At 35.8% G+C, this 23,944-nt stretch overlaps 1 protein-coding gene across 2 annotated transcripts; it reads right to left on the bottom strand.

Annotated features, from left to right (window-relative positions):
• Positions 1 to 2,047: 2,047 nt before the first annotated feature.
• On the bottom strand, positions 2,048 to 23,851 carry CHODL (chondrolectin). Of its 2 annotated transcripts, none has more exons than XM_010378088.1 (6): positions 23,389 to 23,851; positions 12,561 to 12,870; positions 12,251 to 12,408; positions 9,069 to 9,155; positions 6,429 to 6,531; positions 2,048 to 3,456 (listed from the first exon to the last, which is right to left on the bottom strand). In XM_010378088.1, the coding sequence occupies exons 1-6, from the start codon at positions 23,465 to 23,467 to the stop codon at positions 3,372 to 3,374; spliced, it is 822 nt and encodes a 273-aa protein (XP_010376390.1). In that variant the 5' UTR covers positions 23,468 to 23,851; the 3' UTR covers positions 2,048 to 3,371. The 2 variants fall into 2 exon arrangements, with proteins under 2 accessions (XP_010376390.1, XP_010376391.1); XM_010378089.1 differs by lacking the exon at positions 23,389 to 23,851 and adding an exon at positions 22,699 to 22,787.
• Between the last annotated feature and the right edge of the window lie 93 nt (positions 23,852 to 23,944).

Here is a 23,944-nt window from a genome sequence, read left to right as displayed (position 1 = left end):
ATATATATATATATATATATATATATATATATCTTTTCAACATATACTGCCTCTCTGTCAATTTCTGGTTGGGCTGGGAGGCCACATACAGACACTGACATAACAGGGCTTGGGCAAGACTCCTGTTCTACTCATCCTTTTGAAATATTCACCCTGCCACTCTACCATGTGTGATCATTCCAGAGATCTTTGTGACTAGAGTTAGTGTCCTAGGAAAACCAGAACTCAGAACTTGCCTCCATGGTTGAGGGTAACAAGAAGCTGTACAAGAACCCCTTCTTTTATCTCTGGAATAGGCTGTGTATGAAACCAATGCCCAGGGTTTGAAGGGCATTAGCATCCATTTCAGGGGAGTGTGGATTGGCTGGCTTTCTGGTAGCATTTTGTCCTCACACAGCCATCTACTATGTCCAACTGGTCTGTCCACTTCTCTCATCCCTTGCCCAATAAAGGACAAGGACTTCAAAAAAAAAAAAAAAAAAAAAAAAAGAGTAAGGTTAAAAGAAGTTGAAAGAAGGGACCAATCTGTATGGCTTGGCCTTATGGAAAAAAGGAGACTTGAACTACACCTGGAAAGAATAATTATTACAGAGGCATTGAAGAGGATATTGGGGATCCACTGGGCAGGTGGGAGTCAGTTAAGGGAGAGGGGTCAGTAGAGAATCATTTGTTGTCATACCAAAAGACTCTTTCTCTGGGAAACAGTCAGATAAAAGGGAAAAAATGTTATATGAAGAAGGTGTGGCCAAATGATGGATGACTGCAAATTCCTGTTAAGAAATTGTAGAATTCATTCTTTGGACCAAAATCAGGAGCCACTTGTCTTAATCCATTTTCATGCTGCTAATAAAGACATACCCAAGACTGGGCAATTTGTAAAGGAAAAACATTTAATGAACTCACAGTTCCAATAGCTGGAGAGCCCTCACAATCATGGTGGAAGGCAAAGGAGGAGCAAAGGCACATCTTACATGGAGACAGGCAAGAGAGCATATGCAGGAGAACTTCCAAGTATAAAACCATCAGATCTCTCGAGCCTTATTTACTACCATGAGAACAGTATGGGGGAAACTGCCCCCATGATTGAATCATCTCCACCTGGCCCCACCCTTGACACATGAGGATTATTACAATTCAAGGTGAGATGTGGGTGAGGAAACTGCCAGATCATATTACCAGTGAACACACGATTCTTTTTAACACCTTTCCAATGGTCTGATTCTAACAGTTGGGAAAGATAGACTGACCAGCAGGGTATTTGTTTTTAGTACCAGAAGATTGTTCCATATCTCATATGCATTTCAAAACATACAGCAAAAACATTCTAAAACTGCTAATGCAATAGATACACCATGTATTTCTTTTCATTTCCCAAAGGTTAGCTAAAATTTTAGAAAACTGTTAAGGTAGGATTACTACTATTTTCTAATAAAATAGAAGTCCATTTTCCACCTCCAGTAGCTTATAGATTTAGTTGTTGATACAAGAAGAGTTACCCAGATCTAGATAAAGATCAACGGCAAAAGCAAGGCATTTCCCCACTGATTTACTGCTTTTGCCTTGCAGCTGTTATAGTCCATGGTGGCAAAGACAAGGGGGAACACCCAGTTTTCCTCCACTATGTCCACACTAGAGGGAGAAATACATGATAGTAGTTTGGAGGGAAAAGGTTAGGTCCCAGCAGCTGGTCTCCAGTTCTACCCAGAAAGATAGGTAGCCAAGAGAAGAAAGAGGAATGCTGCATGTTGGCCAATCTCAGCTTCAAATGCAGCTGCTCATTCTCTCAGTCTCTGAGCAGTTGAAAATGGGCAATGCCCATAGATTTCTCTTTTGCCTCCTAGCTTTGCCAACAAGTGCTAGTTGTGAAATGTGTTAAGGAAAATACTTTATTATTTAACTGAAAATAATTAACAGGGAAAATATTAGACATAACCACGCCTTCCATTATTACCACACTTAAAGAGTAATTTGTTTCCAACTTTATATACTGATGCAAACATATCTGTACTTTTTTTCACATAAGAGGTTTAAACAGGACTAGTGATCATTCTTCAGAAACAAGAACTCTTTATTTTGTTAAAAGGAGCACAGGGACATATGAAGACCAGACAGTTACAACACTCTCTTGAGAAGAACAAGGCATAAGCATTGAAGAAACTAGGAGATAACACAGAAAGGAGCCACCATTTTCTCTCTCAAGCAAACCCTCATCAATGAATATGCGATCACTGATGGGTTCAAACCCATTTTCACACGATTTCATAGTTCCTTTCATTCCTGAAATGTCTGTGTGCTGTGCTTATCTCCACACTCATAGTGACGATTCACCTGGTCTCAACCACAAGACCTCTTTGTATACTAATATAGTTAGAGGCTAAATACAGCTAGGGAAACCGTAGACAAACTTTGCAAATATCTGTCTCCAGTGTCAATCCCAAACCCCAAACAACCATCTTTGTTTAGTGGGCAAGAGAAGGACCACATTGATTTCAGAACCCTCAGAGAGTTGCTTCTCATTATATAGGCAACATGTGAAGACATATGATTTATATTGGGTATGCCACTACTTTTGTTCGGATTGACTGCATTACTGTTTATGCACCTATTAACAAAGTTATATTATTAAAAAATCTGTTGAATTTTAAACTAAAAATAATTATAAGGCACATGTCTTGCACAATTGAAATTAGACAATCCTTGCCTCTAAGTAAAATGTTTGAGGAGGTTTATATCACACACAATGAAATTGCTTCTTATTTCTGAAGATGTTTCCTAGACATTGACCAAAAGCAGAGAAACTGAAAGATGAGTTATTTCTAGAAAACAAACTTTTTCTATAGCACTACATTTTTGTGTCTGTGTGTGAATTCAGTTGACAACAGTAATGTTTCTTTAATCAAAACAGCATGTATTGAAAAATGAGATGCCATAAAAATAAATATTAGAACAGTTAATTTTTATCAAACACTTATGCAAAGGTAAAATACTTTTGCACACTGTAAATTTCAATACAATATACATTACATTGATTAGATTACAACTTATGAAAGGTGAAAGAAATACAAAGAATTGCTTCTAACACATATACTCCTGATGTGTTGATAACTTTATCTGCATTGTCCATTTCATTTGCTTGAAGTTTCGGTGCATCCTTTAGCAAAATAAGCAGGTCTCACTCCATTATTAGCACAGCGTATTTTGTAAATCAAGTAATAAACATATAAAAATTACTTTAATATTTGCCTCAAGGGGGAGCTTACAGTTCATCTTGCAGATCCTTTGTGATTTCAAGCCATTCCAAGCTAATGTTCTGATGCCATTCTTTATACAGATTCAGAATTACAAAATTCTGGAACCAAGTCAATGAGTTATTATACTTCCATGCCACTTTCTTTTCTGGTGCTCTTTGAAATCCACAGTGTGGACTGGTTTGGACTAGTTTTTGTTCTTCCTTTACTGAAAAACATAAGAAAAAATAAGTTTAGTGCCTAAAACTTCTTATTAAACTAAGCATGTCTTGGTCCAAAGGGAGATATTTCAGACCGTTATTTATGAAAGACTCCTCCTCCTCTTATCAGTATATTTTCCCATTCTTCCAAAAACTTCTAGATTATTCAAATATGTGAAGACGGCAAACAGTTCTTGTGAATGATAGAGAAAACAAAATGTATCTTTTCCTGTTTGACATTTCCTAATTTAGAGTTCATTGTTGTTGTTGTTGTTGTTGTTGTTATTGTTGTTGTTGTTTTAATTTTTTATTTCCATAGGTTATGGGGGAGCAGGTGGTGTTTGGTTACATAAGTTCTTTAGTGGTGATTTGTGAAATTTTGGTGCACCCATCACTTCACTTGAGTAGTATACACTGTACCCAATTTGTATTCTTTTATCCCTCAACCCCTTCCCACCATTTCCCCCTGAGTCCCCAAAGTCCACTGTGTCATTCTTATGTATTTGCATCATCATAGCTTAGCTCCCACTTATGAGTGAGAACATACAATGTTTAGTTTTCCATTCCTGTATTACTTCACTTAGAATAATAGTCTCCAATATTACCCGTCACTGTGAATGCCATTAATTCATTCCTTTGTATAGCTGAGTAGTATTCCATCATATATATATACCACAGATTCTTTATCCATTCATTGATTGATAGGCATTTGGGTTGGTTCCACACATACAAACATGTGCCTGACACAATATTAACCATTTCCGTTTTATTCACCAATAAAAACCTTTATTTTCTTTGATCAATTATTTTGGAAATCATCTTGCTCCTTGAGTCTCCTGTCACTAATGAATGCTGAATTTAATGTCAAATCATCAAAACAATGGTATTATACTATGTGTATGGATGTGCCTATTCCCCTCCTTCCATCAGTTCTCCGGCTCTGCACCTAAGTCACTTGATTTCTGGAAGCTTACTGATGCCTCAGTCTCTGAAACTGCTGTGGTTAAATAGCAGATTCATGTTTTGGTAACAAAACAGTATCTGAGTTCCTCCAGATCTGAGATACAGCTTCACTCTTGTCAGATTTGGCATTCTGGCCCACATTTCCAGCCTGTGCTTAGGGTTCTGCTATCTTCTCTCTTTCCACAACATGATAACTTTTCAGGCACCTGCAGCAGTCCCCTGTTCCTGGGTTTACCTAAGTCATTCTGTCTCTCTCTCTCTCTTTTTTTTTTTTTTTTTTTTTTTTTTTTTGAGACAGACCCTCACTCTGTTGCCCAGGCTGGAGTGCAGCGGCATGATCTCGGCTCACTGCAAGCTCCACCTCGCGGGTTCAAGCGATTCTCCGGCCTCAGCCTTCCAAGTAACTGGGATTATCGGCACCCACCACCACGCCTGGCTATTTTTTTGTATTTTTAGGAGAGATGGGGTTTTGCCATGTTAGCCAGGGTGGTCTCAAACTCCCGACCTCAGGTGATGCACCCAAGTCATTCTCTACTGGATGCCCTGTCAAAAGTAGATTTCTTTGGGCTGGTTTCCTCGGGATAATCTCTTGCCTGGACCAAAAGTGTTTGTCCCAGTTCACTGTGTTGTGCACTTACTTGCTCCCTGACCACCCCAGCCCCAGTTCCCAGCATCTGCCTCAATCCTCACAGACATCTCCCCATTCCCTCCTCTCCATCTACCAGACATTGCAGAATTCCCTCAAAGAGAAAAAAGAACTATTTCTAAACACACCTGACCATCACCTGTTTAAAATATTACTTAATTCATTTAGATTTAGCTGTTTTGGTTACTAATAAAATACTGTGTCCAAACTGTATGGTTTGTAGATTTCCATTCAAATAAGTAAGATCAACACAACTTTATTCTATAGTCATCTAACATGTATGGAAAATAAGCCAAGAAAGTTTATAAAAAGCACAAAAAATGTTCTAAATGGTTAAAAAAATGGTTATTAATGTGACTTTTGTGCAGAATTATATTTCATTTAAGAATTACTTAATTTTTTTCTGGGTCTTTTGTTACTTAATGGGTTCTTTAGGGTTTATTTCAGGAAAAGAAGAAGATGAAGTAAGGTCAAAAGAGAAAAATGCATTTTTGCAGGTCCTTCTTGATGGAGGCATTCTCTTGATGAGTTCTTATTTAAACCACTCAGACAAAGATGTCTAGCTTATTCTAGCAAACATGCACTTATATAAACAGAACAGCTTTTCTTTTTTTTTCTTTTGACACATACTTATATTTCATTTTTTATTTGAAAATGAAATAAATTTTCATTTTATTGAATTTTGTTTCATTTTTATTAAAAAATTGGGACACATGGAAAAACTTCTCTAATTCCAGAGTATGGGTAAGCAGATAAAAAAGCCATAATAATCTCCCAGAAATCTTGCTGGTAAAATATAGGATTTTATTTCAAGATACCTGGCAAAAAGTGACCTGTTTGAACCACTGTATTTTATTTCCTATTCTTAAAAGATCTTTTTGAAATAAAACAGAAACCTGTGAGTTGAATTTGGAAAAGTAATACAAAATGAACCCACAAATATCAAGTCTTACATAGAGCTTGATGTCTGGATTGAAAAGTTTAGCATTACTTCTTATACTTTATAACAGAAAACAGTATAGTAGAGTGCATATGTTGGAAGTTTACAAACATCCAAATTTCAGATTCAGTGTGGACACTAGCTACAACTAGGTAACCAAGGCAGACTAGGTAACCCATCTAAGACACCATCTTCTCAACTGATAAATACAAGCAGAAGGGTAACTGCTTAATAAGTCTTGTGAGGATTAAATGATGTATTACATTAATCCTATCCTCAATGTATATCTTATTAGATTGTATGTACAGGATTGTATGTATAGGATTTAAGGAAAATTAAAATATAATTAACTTTATACTAATAGCTTTAAAACATTACTGAAAACCTATTTAAAGTTTTTCAAATTGTCTCTACATATATGAGTTACTTACCTTTTATGCAGCATCTGGAAACAACAGGTTCCAAAAGCAACCAGTATCAGTAAGAGCAGGGGTATTGTTGGTATAACAACATAAATTAGATTGGGAATTATACCTACAAAATAAAACAGTCTTCATGTGAAAAGACAGTTGAGGAAGAATTCTAATGCAAAAATATGTAAGAATGTTTGAAAAAATTAAGGTGAAATAGAATTTTCAATAAATTGGCCCTAAAGTTCTTCTCAAAATATTGAAAAATCTAATGAAATAATATACAGTCATGCACCACATAGTGACATTTCAGTTAGTGATTGACCACATATATGATAGTGGTCCCATAAGATTATAATGGAGCTGCACTCTATAGGTGTACCGTCTTTTATATTTGATATCCTATTTTATACACTTCTATGTTTAGATAGGTTTTGATATATAAATTCCATTGTGTTACAGTTGTCTACAGCATTCCGTACAGTAACATGCTGCAGGGGTTTGGGACACATGGAAAAACTTCTCTAATTCCAGAGTATGGGTAAGCAGATAAAAAAGCCATAATAATCTCCCAGAAATCTTGCTGGTAAAATATAGGATTTTATTTCAAGATACCTGGAAGTAATAGGCCATATCAAACAGCCTAGATGTGTAGTAAGCTATACAATCTACGTTTAAGTACGCTCTATGATGTTCGCACAACGACAAAATCGTCTAATGGTGCATTTCTCAGAACATATCCCCATTGTTAAGTGGCACATGACTGTATTCATATTTTGGTAAAAATTTAAAACAAAGTTTTACTGTACTGAAAATTGAATTGTACTGAATTGTAGTGATATCAAACTGTTTCAATTTGATATCCATACTTCCAAAACTATTATTAAATCTACAATTCAGACATGGACTAGATTTCATTAATAATCTTAGCTAACTCATTTCATTACTCCTTCTGAATCATTACTTACAAAAAGAAGTACTTATTATTAAAAATAATAATTATTAAAATTGTTATAAATATATTGGGTAAGTAATTACCTAGCCAATAAGCTTAGTGTCATGATTGCATACAAGAGTCACTGGGATTAAACTGAAATATGTACATATTAACTGATGATACAGTCACGACTCAGAGACACAAGACTCCGGCAGCACAAAGACTTGATCTTAATTAAATTCTAACATGAATCATTTTTTAATCCTGTTCCATCACATTTGATAATGCTAGGTATTCTTAGTAAAATTAAAAAACTGTGACACTGTAATTCCATACAACTTAAAATTACTTTAATAAACATTTGATCAATTTCATAAGAGAAAAAATATTTCTAAAGTGATTTTTGTTTTTTTTTTTTGAGGGGGGGACAGAGTCTTGCTCTGTCTCCCAGGCCAGAGTGCAATGGCACAATCTCGGCTCACTGTAACCTCCACCTCCTGGTTTCAAGTGATTCTCCTGCCTCAGCCTCCCAAATAGCAGGGATTACAGGCACCTGCCACCATGCCCAGCAAATTTTTGTATTTTTTACTGGAGACAGGGTTTCGCCATGTTGGCCAAGCTGGTCTTGAACTCCTGACCTCAGGTGACCCACCCACCTTGGCCTCCCAAAGTGCTGGGATTACAGGTATGAGCCACTGTGCCCAGCCTACTGATCTTTTTAATTAGGGTTAGATGTTCTGAATGGTTTTAAAACCAGGCACCTGAAAAGTGAAAAGCACTAAGCCTTAATATCATGTCTATGCAAAAAAAGCAAATTGAAGAACTATGCATTTAGCTTGTAAATTAAGTCATCATCATGGCTAATCTGAATAATTCTGGTCAAAGTGAATCAGATGCAGATAAAGCTTTCCACTTAACTGTGCATCACTTCATTTACTAACAGAAGAAAAACTCATGAGCAATGGGGCATCTGAGCGATAATTTGCTGTTTCCACCCACTCTTGTTTGACTTCAAACAATTTAAGGATTCAACCAATCCCTAATCATTTACCAGCACACCCCTGTTTGCTCTCCACTGAATGTGCCAGTTTGCATCATGACACCTATGTGTTGTTAGAGAAATTTATTGTAGATCCAAAGTTTTTTTGTTGTTGGTGGTGGTGTTTTTGTTTATTTGTTTGTTGTTGTTGTTGTTTTATTGAGACAGGGTCTCACTTTGTTGACCAAACTGGACTGTAGTGGCATGATCACTGCTCACTGCAGTCTCGACTTCCCAAGCTCAGGTGATTCTCCCACTTTAGCCTCCCAGTAACTAGGACTACAGATGTGTACCACCATGCCAGGCTAATTTTTTAAATTTTTTGCAGAGATGGGGTCTCACCAGGTTGCTCAGGGTGGTCTCGAACTCCTGGGTTCAAGTGATCTACTTGCCTCAGTCCCCCAAATTGCTGGGATTACAGGTGTGAGCCCCTGTGTCCGGCCAGACCCAAATTTTAATGTGGATCACTTAGTTTAGTACCACTCTGAAGAAAATAAAAGAGGTTTTTCTATTCAAATACTAGCTTAGCATAATTTTTTCTAACCTAGTTCAAAAGTAAATTTCCATAGGACCATACTTAGTGAACCACTTCTCCAGGCAAGACAAGTTTCACTGGGTCAACATGAAGCAGTGTTTGAAAGTACAGTTCATTTTTGATGAAGTTAAGGACACATGAAGTAATTACCTGCTTCAGTAACAACCACATTTTGATGGGTGTCTCCTGGTTGATTTGTAAGATAAGGCTTTTCTGCGGGAGCTGTTGGATTAATCTCTGTAAATAATAAGAAACACCAGCATATATAATGATTAAACAAGAGAATTAAAAACACATATAAACATGAAATTAAATTAGAAAATAATAAAAACGTCACAATTTTGATTTCTGAACAGCTTACAGCTAATAAAATATATTCTGAATTTAAATTTACATGAAATGATCTAACTCTAAAGTCAGCATTTAATTATCTTTGAATGAAAGATGGAGTTGATACATTCGCCCTTAAAACTCCAAACTGTAATTAGCAATCAACAGTGGGTCTGTGCTGATGATAGCCTGTTGCAGGCAATAATGGTGGACCAGGCACAAAGTTAAGCAAGGCTAACCAAGAATTGGCAAACATAAGAGTGTGATATATTAAATGCAATTCAGAGACAAGCAAGATAATTTCTTTACTAATATCAGTGTGTATTATTTAGGTTTCCCCTTGCAATAATAATCAGCAGATGACCGTATGTGGATTGAATTTGGAACTGATGATTCGAGCAACAATGTTCTAAGCCACATTTCTGTTCTACACATACAACACCGTCCTTAGATTTGCTTTTCAATAGTGTCCACTTTTAAAAATAATAATAATAATAACACTAAATTAAAGCTTGCAAGTTGTTTCTTTCCCTAGTTTTATAGATGTCTCTTTAATTGCCACACCCTTTATTTTTTATTGTTTTTCTAACTTTTAAGTTCAGGGTTATATGAGCAGAATGTGCAGGTTTGTTACATGGGTAAATGTGTGCCATGGTGCTTTGCTGCACAGATCATCCCATCACTGAAGTATTAAGCCTGGCATCCATTAACTATTATGCCTGATATTTTCTCCTCTTGCCACACACTTTAAAATTGTTGAAGTTTCTTGTCATGATTTGGTATTGCTCTATTTTCTATTTTTCTTTTCCTTAAGGAACTATTTGTTAAATAAATAATTCAATGAAAGTAAATTGAATTATTTTAAAAAACATAAATTTGTTTCCATTTGTTCCAAAAGTGTGACTCTCTACTTTTGTCGATTGAAATAAGAACACATGTAACATCTTACGTAGTCTTTAAGATAGAGAAGAATTTTAATTTAATGTTTACCATTCTTACATTGTCTTATAATGTCATAGAGTCCCCCTTTGTTGGAAGTTTAATCATATACCATTTTGTAGGAATATTTTTTACTCTTGTACACAAATTTTACCCTGACATTTTAATAGCCTCCTCTGGGTTTCAGATTCAGTTCTAGACTCTACCTACTCTTCTAGAGAACTTAGTCACCCTATGCCTCGTCAACTGGTATTTTTAAACAAATAACATAAATATTATGCAAAGTATCACTAAAAATTGGTATATCCATAAAACTTGGTAATTATATAACCAACGAATTTAATCAAACCAACATCCTTTACAAAGCAGACACTAAGCTCAAGGAGGGTTAACGAAATAGAAATAAAAAAACAAAAAAGATTAAATCATGACATAAAAAATAAAAATCCTGAGCACATTAATAAGGCCAACAGTAAACCTGTGAATGTGCTTCAAAACAAAAACTACATAAAAGAATATTTTAATAAATATAGATTATTTGAAGATTTGGGTAGAATGGAGAAGATAAAGAAAGAATAATTTTATATCATAAATGCTCTTGCATGAGTAATGTAAAGCTAGATTACCTCATACATAAACAAGTAAAGAAGATTATAAGATTTATAGTGTGCTAAATAATGGCATCAATTTGAATGCAAAATAAAATAAATATAATACAATGAAGGGTCAAATAATTGACCTTTGAACTCAAAAGAAAGGAGAAGGCGACAATGTAATATTAAGAATAATGCATAATATTGTACTTGTATTATTCAATAGTCTTAAGTACATAGAATGTCACAAATTTAAAATATTAGAGAATTTCAACTTTATATTTCTCCAAGAGAAAAATAAAGGACATAAGCGCATAACAGACTCAGCTTTGCAAAGGCTTCCTGGAAGGTAATGATGGGTTTAGCAACCAAGATGGTTAAAGAATAAACTCACCAGGGATATAAAAAGTTGGCTAATACACTCAAGAGCAGGATAAATGTAAGACAAGGGTAAGCCTAATCCAAATAATCCTTTGTGCTTTATGGTATTAAGAGAAAAAGAATCATGTAATTTCAAGAGAATAATGGAAGCAGCAGTATTCAACTATAATTGCCTTCTGTGAACATGTATTATGAGTTCAAGCAGACACCTCTTCAGAAGAGTTAAAATGAGACTTCCAAACACTGCAGAGGAGAAAAACAGCAAAGAAATCTCAAAGCCTAAGAATCTAACTTGACTTTCTCAGATGATTTTACAAAATGAGTCCACGGAGTTTGTATTAGTCTCTCTTTCAATCAAATATGAATTCAGATGATCTATTCTATTCAAAGTAATTCAAATTGACTATTTTTAAAATCTAGAACCCATGCCAGTATAGCTCAAGTCAATATAAGATTCCCATTTGCTGCATATGACAAGTAGTGAGAGATTTCAAAAGAAAGCTCACTGAGGAGGCATGTTTCAAGAATAGGAATCACAGGGAGAACGAATCATATCTTCCTGCTTTTTTCCACTATGGGACAATGAGCTATGATCGTCTTGTTTTTACTGAGTACCACATGTCAAGTATTATACCATAAAATGATAAGCAAATGTTCCAGGAGAAAGTGCTTTGTTCTCTTAAAATCAGATAAAGAAGTGCTGCTCACGTGTGTAAGTCTATAGGTGCTTTGGTGACTTACATCTACTTCCCACATATTATAGTAATGTTTAAAATATTTTACAACAGATATTTATTGTTTACAAAATCTATTTACAAAAAAAGTTGGTTTTATTGTTAGAAATGATTATTTTTTCTTAAAGACATCTCTCCAGACGTTTTTATTCACTCTCTTCTTTGAGTTCATTGGGCAGTTTGCTCTACAGCATATGATATACTTCATTACACGAGTGATACGACGAGCTGCAAGGTAATTTTCTATTTCACAGCAGAAAAACAAAAAGAGCCACAGGTAGTGAAAATTAAAGACAAAACTTAATACAATGAAACATGCACAAAATCTTCTGTACCTTCTTTTGCTACTGCTTACCTGGTTCATACTTGCAAATATAATTGTGCTTCATGTTGCACCTGTCATCATTCCACTGGTAAAGGTAGGGACCTCCAAGGCCAGGATTGGCAGTTGGTTGGTGATACATCACAACACACTTTTCACTTCCACAGGAAGGTTCATCCGTGTACCAGTTTCTGCAAACAGAGAGTAACAGGAACACTCAGATACATGACTACTAAATGATTCTGCCTGTCCTACTCTGACATCCTCTACAGGTGACAGAGTCCTCCCTCTACCTTGTGGAGTTCCCCAGAACGCCTGTCAACTGCTCAAGATCCATACTCACCGGTACTGGGAACTGCTTCCATCAGACCACTGGTAGAGATCTGGGCAGGCACCAGATGTTTGCCCATCTCCATTCCTCCAAAGCCCTATCCAGAAATCACCATCAGAAATCCCCGTTCCGGGTTTTGTCAGGTTTTGCAACATGCTCTCTATTAACTTCTGTTCTGCTTCATTCTCAAGGCTGAGGAGGACTCCTCCTTCACTCTCACAAGCCAGGCGCGCCTCCTGAAAGCTCACTCGGCTGGACAGTTCATGGAAGTAGGCCATTTTGTAGCAGGGATGCTTGAAGTCAGCAAAACACACCTTTTGGCCTGAAGAAAAAAAAAAAAGATGCCCATATATTGATAATCGGAACTCTATTTGTAACACTAAGAATCAAAATTTAAGAACCAATCAAAGCAGAAAATACATTACCAGAAATGCTTCTCCCACTGAATTATTTCGTAAAGTTTATTTTCTAGCCTATTGCTTGCAATTTGTAAAAGCAAATTGATTCCCTCGTAAACTTGGAACATAAACTTTTAAACTCAGTACTTCAAGCAATGTTTGTTAAGGGAAGTTATAACTCTTCTGGCTTAGATTTTATAAACCAATTAACATAGTAAATGAAAATAGCTAAGGGAATTTCAGGAGTGTATAGTAAAGTGAGCTGAAACTTAATGAAAGAAGAGTAACAACTCATAATGCAAATTAATTGTCAAAAACAAGTAATGTATAACGAAACAATTTTATATAAGGTGTTCTGAAGAAGATACAAAGTGGCAGATTTAAGGTATAAATATTTGCTTTCATTTTGTATACCCAAAAGCAAATATATTAAAATTGAAAGTTAAAAGAGGACAGAAAGAAGGTAATCAGTAGTAATAAACGATTAACTAACATAATATTACATTGGAAGTGACAGGATAGAGATCTAAAATCCTCACTATCTCTGAAAAAATCTCATTACCAATTTTTTGAGTATTTTCTGGGGTCTTTGGGGAGATATTGTGTGTAAACTCTGATTCCGAGGCCAATGTCTTCTCTCATTTTACAGAAACATCTCTGATAAGTGATAAATTGCAAATTAAAATCTCCCAACTATGAACTTAGAGAATTAAGTACTTTTAAAAAATGAATATAATTTAAATGTGAAAAACATGATGCCTTAGAGAACAGTGGAACAAATATATCACGAAATAAAGGAGTTAGGAAAATCTTACCAATGGCTAACTGTTGTTGACTTCTCACAATTTGGATGGAGACCTGAGTAGGCTGAAATTTGGCCAAACTGGTCTTTCAAAGACAGTTAAATGATTAGCTCAAAACAATTAAGGTAATAAATATTTAGCAGACTTGAGAACAAATTATTTCTTTCAGCTTTAGAGGCTCTCCTTATATATTAAACACATATGAAATAACAATGTCTTCCTCTAATTTAACCTTAAAAATGTTCCATTCGTTCCTTTATGAGTTTGAAAGTGATAGTATTACATTTTTCAAATCTTCCCTAACTCAGAATTTTATGAAACTTAAAAAAAATTCATTTAAATTCACCTTTCTCTGTAGTTAATCTTACTACTGGTGGTTTTATTGCATATTTCTTCAGGAATAAAGATTAGGACCAACCAAATATCCAAAATCTATAAATAAATACATAGAATACTCTGAATTTGGAAGGGAAGTTTAAAATCTATTTTTTATCTTAAACCTGTATTTTAAAGATTTTTATGTTACAGCATTCCGTTTAACCACTTAACCACCTTTCCTGACATCTATTGATTATGTATAGTCTATACTATACCCAATAAAGTCATTATTTGTAGTATCCTGAAAATCAATTTATTTTAAGATATTAGCCAGAATCCCAAACAAGCTTAAAAAAAGTTTTGAGACCTCATAATGAGATTCTGCTCTAATAACATCTGTGAAGTCTTAAACACATAGGCAAAAAGAGTTTGAAAAAAAATCTCAAAATTAAATTTTACATACCTCTGCATGTTAAGCAGTGTTAATTTTCCTAATTATCAAGTGAAATAGCTGCAAATATGCATGATATCATGTCATAATAAATCATAGATATTTATATTACATATATATGTCAGAGATAGATAGATAGATAGATAGATAGATAGATAGATAGATAGATAGATAAGATAGATAGATAGTCAAGGATATTATGGTATATAGGATTTAGCTAGTTCTACAAGCAATGGATTTTCTATTGTTCTATTGTCTACACTCACCCTTGTTTACCACTAAGAATGTATGGCAAGATTATAAACAAGATCCAGAATGGTCATTCTGTCTTGTTTTGATTTTCACTGCTTCTACTTTTGTTCACCTCTGCTCTCTGCTGTCAACTTTTAAAACCACCAAGGATCCCTCTCTATTACTATTTCCTATGCCCAAACTGCTTTCCATAGCCGCTTCTACTTTCTTAGTCTTGCCCTCTTTTAGCTTAGATTTGGACTTGGAAAACAGACTATCGATTACTTTATGTGAAATTAAGACAAATTACTTTATGCTAAGAAATTAGGAAATAGTTTCACTACTTTCTTACAATTCATCTCCATTAACATTATTCTTGTTAGTATTTATGGCCTTTTCTACTATGTATTTAATTGTGTAGCCTATCAATAAAAGTTGTCAGTAGTCAGGGATTTGTGGGGTTGGGGGAGATTCTTGTATTTAAATACTGGCAAAAAAAAAAAAAAAGCGTTCAAACTTTGTACTTTAATTACAGTACATCACGCTGAGCCAGTATATCATATCCATTCCCTTCTGGAGTCAGAAATTAAGGACCTATGATGACACTCAGAGACAGAAAGGCACAGAAATCAGTGGAAGGTCATTAACTTCTCAACAGTGTTTGAGTGATAGGCATTCAATATCTTGACACAAACTGAGAATAGCCAACCATAAAATAGTAGTTCTGGCAATGCAAGCAAGCCAAGAGTTGTTCCCTCTGTTTCATTACCTTGATCTGGACCCAGCAGCAACACACTGAAAAATATGAACAAATTAACAGGCTGCCCAAATTGTTAATGAAAAAGAACATATTAGTGTGAATGACCATGGGAAATAAGTTAGAGAGACTTCAGGAGGACAAACCAGCCTGAAAATAAATATTCTTTGAGAGATGATTAAGAAAGTCCTAATGGTTGACTCTGAAAATTAATGTATTATTTTAAAATTTCTCCTAATACATTACAAAGTTTTGTGATGATTTCATCATTTCAAATGGTTGTTCTTGGTCAGAGCCTAACAATGCCATTACGCCTGTACTTTCCTACTTGTATTTAGAAGCATGCTGTTTCCATTTTCGTCTACTACATCCTTTACATAGTTCTAAGTGTCCAAATATATCTTAATCACATTCCCTTGAGTTTTCAACTTGTTCAATTTTTCACTCCAAGAACTTTCTGCCTTGGATTTTATCCCAGCACTTTTGAAATATTAAATTTCCCTACCAAGATTATTTTGCAAGATATCAAAAAATGTCATATAAAAAAAAAAAAAAACAGACTAGCCAGACCTTTCAGTTAGCAAAAAGTTTGTTATATGTAACAAAGCCTCACACATTCAGGGAATTCCTGGGTATGACGCATATGCTAAAAGTCACTGTTCATTATCTCTGACATTAAAAGATAAATGCAACACAGATTTTCTCATGATGAGCATACAAAAATGGTGATGTAAATTAACTCACAAAATTAAGATAGCACTTCTAATTAAATGCATGAGAGCTTTAGGTTTCATGTGGAAATTTCTAACACCATTATGTTAGTTTATACAGATACAATAATAATAAAAGAAAAAATCTAGGGACAGAGATTATCTTTAAAATAATTAACAATCAATGCTGCGCAGGCCCTGGACAATGGCCAGCTTGACCCTCTCTGTGCCAGGCCGTGTCTCTGGTTGTGGATAATAGAGCAGACCTCAGGTCCTGCTTGAGAGAGTGGAGACTATGATGGCTGCATGGCAGGGAGACTCTAAGGGCATCAAGACAGCATCCCATCATCGACTGCAACGGATATATTAACTCTAAAGTTTGATCATCAGCTGTGTCTACAGAGTTTGAACTGAAAAGTCACTACCAGTTCAGATCTAGCAAGGCAGTTTTCAGGAAATTATAAATATATTACACAATTTTTATGGGTTTATATACAATCAGTTAAAGCTGACACTGAATTTCTTTATACTCAATTCTATTTTATTACTGATTTCCACCTTAGCATGCAAATTTGGTCCAAGTTGCAGCAAAATCAGCAGAAGCAGCAGCTATTGAACATCTCACCGCTATTTCAGCTGATCACATTTGGCTACTGATGCAGTGAAACTCCAACAGCTGGGAAACAAATGTTGCCCTAATTCCCAGAAAAGTTTTGTTAATGCAGATCTTCTGGAAGCAACTTTCCCACTTCTGTAAAAGCCAATCTTCCCAGAGAACAATTACAATGACCTCTCGTCTCATTCTGTGAGATGATATGGAGAATTTCTCTGTCTCTTATTTTCGAATGTTATGTTCAGATAAAATCTTCCATCAACATTTTATGGGATAGATAAGTATTCAGAGAACCATACAATGGGTTCTATTACACTAAGGTTACATTTATGCCGTCTAACTATAAATTACTAAATGTCAACTAGCATCTGCAGTTGAAGACATCCTTTAATTGTGGGCTTATCTACAAGAGAGAGAAAAGATCTGCCCAGGATTCTACAAACATATTGAGAAAATAAAATTCAAGGTAATTTCTCTACAAACATATTGAGAAAATAAAATTCAAGATAATTTCTCTACAAACATATTGAGAAAATAAAATTCAAGATAATTTATTTGCTAGATGTGCACTAGGAGCTAATTAATTTTTAAATTGAAAAAGTATTTAAATATGTAAGTTTTTCTGCACTGGATTTTTTAACATGTAAGTTCATGGGTACATATGTAGGATGCGCAGGTTTATTACATAGGTGAATGTGCGTCATGGAGGTTTGTAGTACAGATTGCACTGAATTTTTAGAGAAATATTTTATAGAATATTTCTTTTATATAAAAGAGACTTCTTTATATAAAATATATAAATATTTATTTTATACATTAAAATAAATAAATATTTATTTTATATAAAAGAAATATCCTTATTAGTTTCACACACAGCTACATAAGTAAACAGGCCCTTTTATTTAGAGAAAGCTATTATTATTAACATTCGTATCACTGTCACAACAAAGATTTCATCAGTATTTCCATGAATAAGTAGATGATTTTTGTCTTTTTTCTTAGCCATTAAAATTTCTATAGAGCTAACTATTGGCAGAGGTTTAAATGCTTTTGGCAATGATATAAAAGTGAGGCCAAACTCATGAAGTCATGGTAGTCTGCTTTTGCTTTCTCAGTAGAACGGATCTGTAATTTGATTTTCTTTTTGCTTGTATTTGTTTACTTTCTGATAGTTGAGTGCTCAGTTAGTTATGAAAATAATACATATTTTCTTATGTCTCATACTTTAATTATATATTATCAATATTAGATGAGTATTGAATTTATCACTTTTTCAATGAAAATATAAAAGACATATTACCAATTCCTACTGTTCAATTATGATCTACCATTAGTTGCAAAAAAAAAAGTAAAAAAGAGCATCCACATGGTAAATATTCCCCAAATCAGGTTGACTTAACTTAGAATGTTCTATTGGAATCACAAAAGGTATTTTTTCTTTTTCATAATTTCTTCTTATCCCCCTCACAATCACACTGATAAGTTTGCTGATACTACCATAAACAGTGTAGCAAGGCCTGTGATACCAATGCCATACACAGTGTAGCAAGGCCTGTGATACCAATGCCATACACAGTGTAGCAAGGCCTGTGATACCAATGCCATACACAGTGTAGCAAGGCCTGTGATACCAGTGCCAACACTTCTGAACTAAAAAGGAAAGGGCTGGTGTTCATTTTAAGTGTTCTGTTTTCAGCATTCAATGTTACACAAACATCTTAAAAATTTTTCTTACAAAGAGTTTTATTATAAGAAACTTTTATTTTTATGAATGAGATTTTATAATGTACTTAATTGCATAGTGCACTATAGCTGGAATCCATTTTCTTACATTAATAAACACATTTATTTATAATTTCATTTATAATTTTAAATTTATAAATGTAGGCTGTGGTCATTTTCTGGATGGTGGCAGCAGCAGCAAGCCCTACTTCTCCAGTTGGAAAATGCCATAAGCTTTCTGGGAAGAGGATGAGACTACCTTTTTAAAAAATCATAATACTTACTATGGAGATTAGAATGATAAGTAGTAAACCAAGTATCAGTGTGACTTAAGAGTTCATGTAGCCAATCAAAATGAATTCGCTTTGAAACCAAACTCTATACTTGAACTTTGGGTACTTGAGATTATTTAATCGCCCCTGTCCTCAGTCTTCTTACTTAAATAATGAGACCAGTTATAAGTTTTATAGAAATAATGATTCTAATAATAAAGGCCTGAAATTCAGCAATAATTTAGAATGCAGCACCTCATTCCTACCACAATCCATGCTTTGGGATAAATTAGGAGAAGACGACCTCTCCTGGTGAGAGATGGCAGAAAGGTCCCCCTTATAGACTGTCCAACTAGAAAAAGTTGATTTTGCCTCTAGGTGGCTTGAGCTCCAAGCGCTGGGCTTGCCAAGCTGAGCTCCTTCTTCTATCTTTTTGGCACGTACCTCTGCACAGTGCACAATCTGCATACTGCATTTGAACCATTTTAATATTCTTAGCAAGCCTATGACATAGGTACTCTTATCTGTTTTCAAAATGAGGCAAAGAGGGCAGACAATAGTTGAATAATTTGCCCAAGTTCACACAGCTCACAAGTGCTGAAGCTGGGATTTGAAACCAGGCCATCTGGCTCTACAGTCCATGTTTTTACCAGATTTCTATACTGTCTCCATATGTCTCAAACCTAATATAAAGGTGAAATATTTCATGAATAAAAGGGATTGATGAATACAAACACTGTGCATATTATCTATGTCAGAATCATTATCATTAATCTGTTATTGGTTACTGGGCAGCTAATATATGCAAGGCTTGTGTATTGAGAGCTTGTTGCTAAACAGAATTAGATTTTCTGTTACAAATATTTAAATAAGAATTAACATTGCCTCTGTCTCAGATTTTCAAACCACATATGCCTTTAATAAAATTTTATGTAGTCTTTTTATTTTCCAAATAAAACAAACTAGGTCCAAATTGAATGCTTTCCGCATTACAAAGAGTGTAAGTTTAGCCAAGTTGTCATCCTGTGTTATATCATTAGGAATATGTTAAAACAGTGAAAGAAACACTCTCATTCCACAGTTGCACACATCCATCTACTTGTATATGAATGCCTGACACAGAAAGTTGTTGTGAATAGTAAAAATTGTTTGTGAGTGCATCTTCTGAAGTTTAGCCTTGGACCCCTTTATATATACATATATATAATACATATTTTATTATAATAAATATTTTATATATATGTATATATAATAACACATTATCTTTTCTAAAGGTAATGTAACAGATATTGCCATCTTCAGGAAAATGTTATAAAAACAAAACCATAAAATGATGACAAACAGCAGTCAAAGAATAATGGCTATGATAAATGGTTAGTTTATTAAATGACTGGTAATAAGATTAATTTGTTCCTTTCATGCCCAAGAGATACTTAAAGTAATTGCATCTCTGAAAACTGCACTATCATCATTTTATGCTTTTGATGATATCACAGAATAGTTCCATAGGCTGAGATAGGCTCCACTGTTCTTCTTGTATCTCCCTTGCTATTATATTATATTACAGTAATGTATGTGCTACTGTTCACCACCCATGAATTTGCAATATTCTATGGACTCTACACAATAAGAAGGGAGGTCTCTAAATCACCCAGTCTCCTACATAAAATTTTTGCCAGTTTGAATAAGGTTTAACTAATACATATTAAAGTGTCCTGGAGAAATCTGGAAGCACCATGAAATACTCCTAACGTCATTTTGCAGCAAAAATAGGTTGGAGATCACTGCTATGCACACTACAAAGAAAAAGGAAAAAAAAAAAGAGAAACACATTACTTCAAAACACTTCAAATGTTTAAAAGTATCACTCGCTCTTCATACATCTCCTCCCAACTTAGAGACCTGAATTTTGAATCCTTCATATTTGTCCTTATGCCTACAAGTAAAATCCTTTTACCTTTGTCCTAAATGAGACATCATTACTCACCAGTCACTTCACAAAATGAAATGATTGCAGCTCCTATAGATATTCTCTACACATCTGTGTGTAGTAAGAAATCAGTACAGGTCTAAGCTCCTAAAAGTAGTTTCCATATTAGCATCATAAATTCAATAAATAGGCTTTGATTACTATCACCGTGTCACATATTGCTTTGCGTATTCATACATCAAAATAAGCATGACCACTGACCTAGAAAAAATACTTTCTTATTACTACTACATGCCGCTAACTCAAGGGTCAGATAACAATGACAAAGTTGTTTGAAATGTCATTTCCTGCTAAAACATATCCACTTTATTTTTAAGAAATGCTCTAAACTTTAGAAAAGGTGATGTATTTAAAAGTACTGGAAAGTATCTTATTGAATATTTTAAAGTATTAAATATGATTTCTGTGGAGAATTATTTTGTGAGTGTCTATTTTTCTGGGGTCAGTGATTATTTGAGTATCCTACATAGAAATTATAAATTGTTGTACTGAAATTTAACAAATAGAAATATATTCCATACGTTTTAAATATGTTCCTAATAACAGCCCCAAAGAGGCTCTTACTCTTCAATAAAGATTTGGTGAATGGTCCCAAGTGGCATGAAAAAATTGATGCACCAATTTAAAACTTACATTGACCAGGTAGACAATAGATCCGTTAGAAACTATTGCTACAAAAATATCAGGCTTTAGGCTGCTCTGTTCTCTGGCCATTGTGGTCAAAATATATCCTTTTAAAAAATTAGTCTTCAAAGAATAAAAGTCACAAATCAATTTATAGATGGTTAAATTTCAATGTGAATTTTATGACCAAAGACAATTGAATTATTCATAAGAAAAACATAACTAATTATTTTAATATCAAATAAACATCATCATTTATGCTAAATCAAATAGATCACGTTCAGTTAATTAGAAATTTTCCAGATGTCACCTACAAGATGCCTAGAAATGCTTAATAAGAAAACCTAACAAAAGGTTTGGAAAAAATTATGTACTCAAAATATACCTAGAACACAAAATATACCTCTTCAACAATTGTTTAAGCTCTGTTTTTACTTTAGATATTATTTTTCCTCCCTTTAAAATGTTAAGGCCTAGGAATAAGAGCATATCTAAAGGATATTATTTAGGTAAATGAGTAAAAAACACCTTATGTTCAAAGCATGCTCTCTGCTCTTCATTCAGTTGCATTAATAATTCTGATAAGTACAAAGACAGATAAGTAATTCACAAAATCAGATGAGTCTGTATAATGAACTTTTTCTTTGCAGCTAACTTAGGGAGGAAAATGATCTAATGTCACAGATTCTGAAAATTCTGAAAAAAAGTGTAGAGTGATTGGTAACCACAGGTGTAAGAATTATATTCTGAAGCTGTAGAACATCACAAATTGCTAAGGGGAAGATCAGTGACAATTAAGCTTAATATGTCAATGTCTAAAGGTCTGCTTTCACAACTGAATTAGTTGCTGTCATCTGTCATCTATTTCTACATCTAGTGACACCTGTTGTATAGGTGCACAAAAGTAAAAAGGACTGTTTGTGCTTTTTATGTTTAAAAAAACACTTTTCACCCTCAAAACACATATATCCAACAAATACTTATTGCAGTGTTTCAATGAGCATAGCAAGAGATTTCAATAAAGTGTAGCTATGATCAGCCTTTATGTAAGGCCCTAAGCACATTCACCCTAGGTCATTGAGAATCTGTATCCTTTTGAAGAGACCTTCCCAAAAAGTAAGGGAGAGGAGATGCAATACAAATTGTTCAACGACAGGACAGTGAGAGTCAAAAAAAAGAAAAATCAAAGAAAACCTGGGAAGCTTGACAAATTTGATCCATTTCTCACGCGCTCACTGCACAGAACTAATTGTGCACCTACTGTGTGCCGAACCTGCAGCCATTACCAAGTATACCTCGGCCCAACTCCAGGTGACTTCATTTTCTGGGAAGTCCCCAACTTGGAACGAAGTGTGCAAAGGAAAGGCATCTACACGCAATGACCACACTCCAGTTCCTTGCCAGCAGTCCTGCTGAGAACAAAGACCGAATGCCCAGGCATCTGGAGGCGACCCACAGCGAATTGATCTGGTCTCAGAAAGCATCCGAGTGAACATGGTGCTGGCACCAAAGTCCAGCCAGAGCAACAGGGCAACAGAGCAACAGAGGGTGGCATTTCTGCGGTGGCTCTTCTGTCTCTGGGTTCCCTCTGCCTCCGCCCTACCCCACCCCTTCTGCAGGTGCTGAGCCCTGCCTTGTGGTCAACTCTCACAAAGAAAGTGGAAATCACTCTTGAAAAAAAAAAAAAAGACTGTGCCGCTTGTGATGAAGCAGAGGCTCGCTCCGCAGCTACTTAAGCAAGCGCTTCACAAAAATTTAAACTTTTCTGCGTGTGTGTTAGAGAAGAGAGGGAGGAGAATAGCACAACCAATTTCTCCCCGCCTCCTCCCGGACCCTTAAGCCGCACTGGTTTCCAACGCCCCGGAGAGCCTCCGCCCGAGGACAGGCTGCCCGCCGCGCCCCGTGGTCCCCTCTCCCAGCTCCTTCTTCGGGGGGACGGCCCCTGACTCACCGCTGACCACCCGGCGGCAGAAGGCTCCGTGGCCGCAAAGCAGCGCGGCGCCCAGCAGCAGCGAGACCACGCGGCTCATCGCGGCGCGGTGCAGCAGCAGGTGTTGCGTGGAGCGAGGGCGGCCTCTGCCGGGGCGCAGCCCGCGACTCTGGCACTGCAGCCTCCCTGCCTCCTGGGCCCTACTCCCGCCGCCCGAGCCCAGCTGCCCGACCCCCTGCGCGCATCGCCTTTGGCCGGGACCTGCAGCCTGCCGCGCCTGTGCCGCGTGTGGATGTGCCGGGCTGGAGCTCAAGACTTCGACCGTGCGCGTTTAGGGGACTGAAGTTAGGGGGTCCCGTGTATGTCCCAGAGGCGAAGCAGAAGCCCCGGCTTGGACCGCACCGTTATGTTTTGCTTCTCTCCCCGGCCTCTGACAAGTGAGAGGCTGAGCCGGTGCTCCCTGGCTCTGGATCACAGCTGCAGCAGCCGCTCTGGGCTCAGGCACCGTCTTATATACCCACGTCTCAAGGATCCGGCCCCCTCGCTAGTAATAATTTTTAACTACTTCGTCTCTCCA

Source organism: Rhinopithecus roxellana, chromosome 13, assembly GCF_007565055.1.
Source record: "Rhinopithecus roxellana isolate Shanxi Qingling chromosome 13, ASM756505v1, whole genome shotgun sequence".
NCBI lineage: Eukaryota > Metazoa > Chordata > Mammalia > Primates > Cercopithecidae > Rhinopithecus > Rhinopithecus roxellana.
Note: the sequence above shows the minus strand (reverse complement) of the source record. Positions and strands in the feature narration are given on the sequence as shown.

Bases quoted from the DNA above. Each gene is read 5' to 3' on its own strand.
- CHODL (XM_010378088.1), bottom strand. From the start codon at position 23,467: ATGAGCCGCGTGGTCTCGCTGCTGCTGGGCGCCGCGCTGCTTTGCGGC. The intron at 12,409-12,560 runs GTGAGTATGGAT...CTCTGTTTGCAG, and splicing joins GGAAGCAGTTCCCAGTACCG to AAACTGGTACACGGATGAAC. The intron at 3,457-6,428 runs GTAAGTAACTCA...TATGTTTTTCAG, and splicing joins TTCCAGATGCTGCATAAAAG to TAAAGGAAGAACAAAAACTA.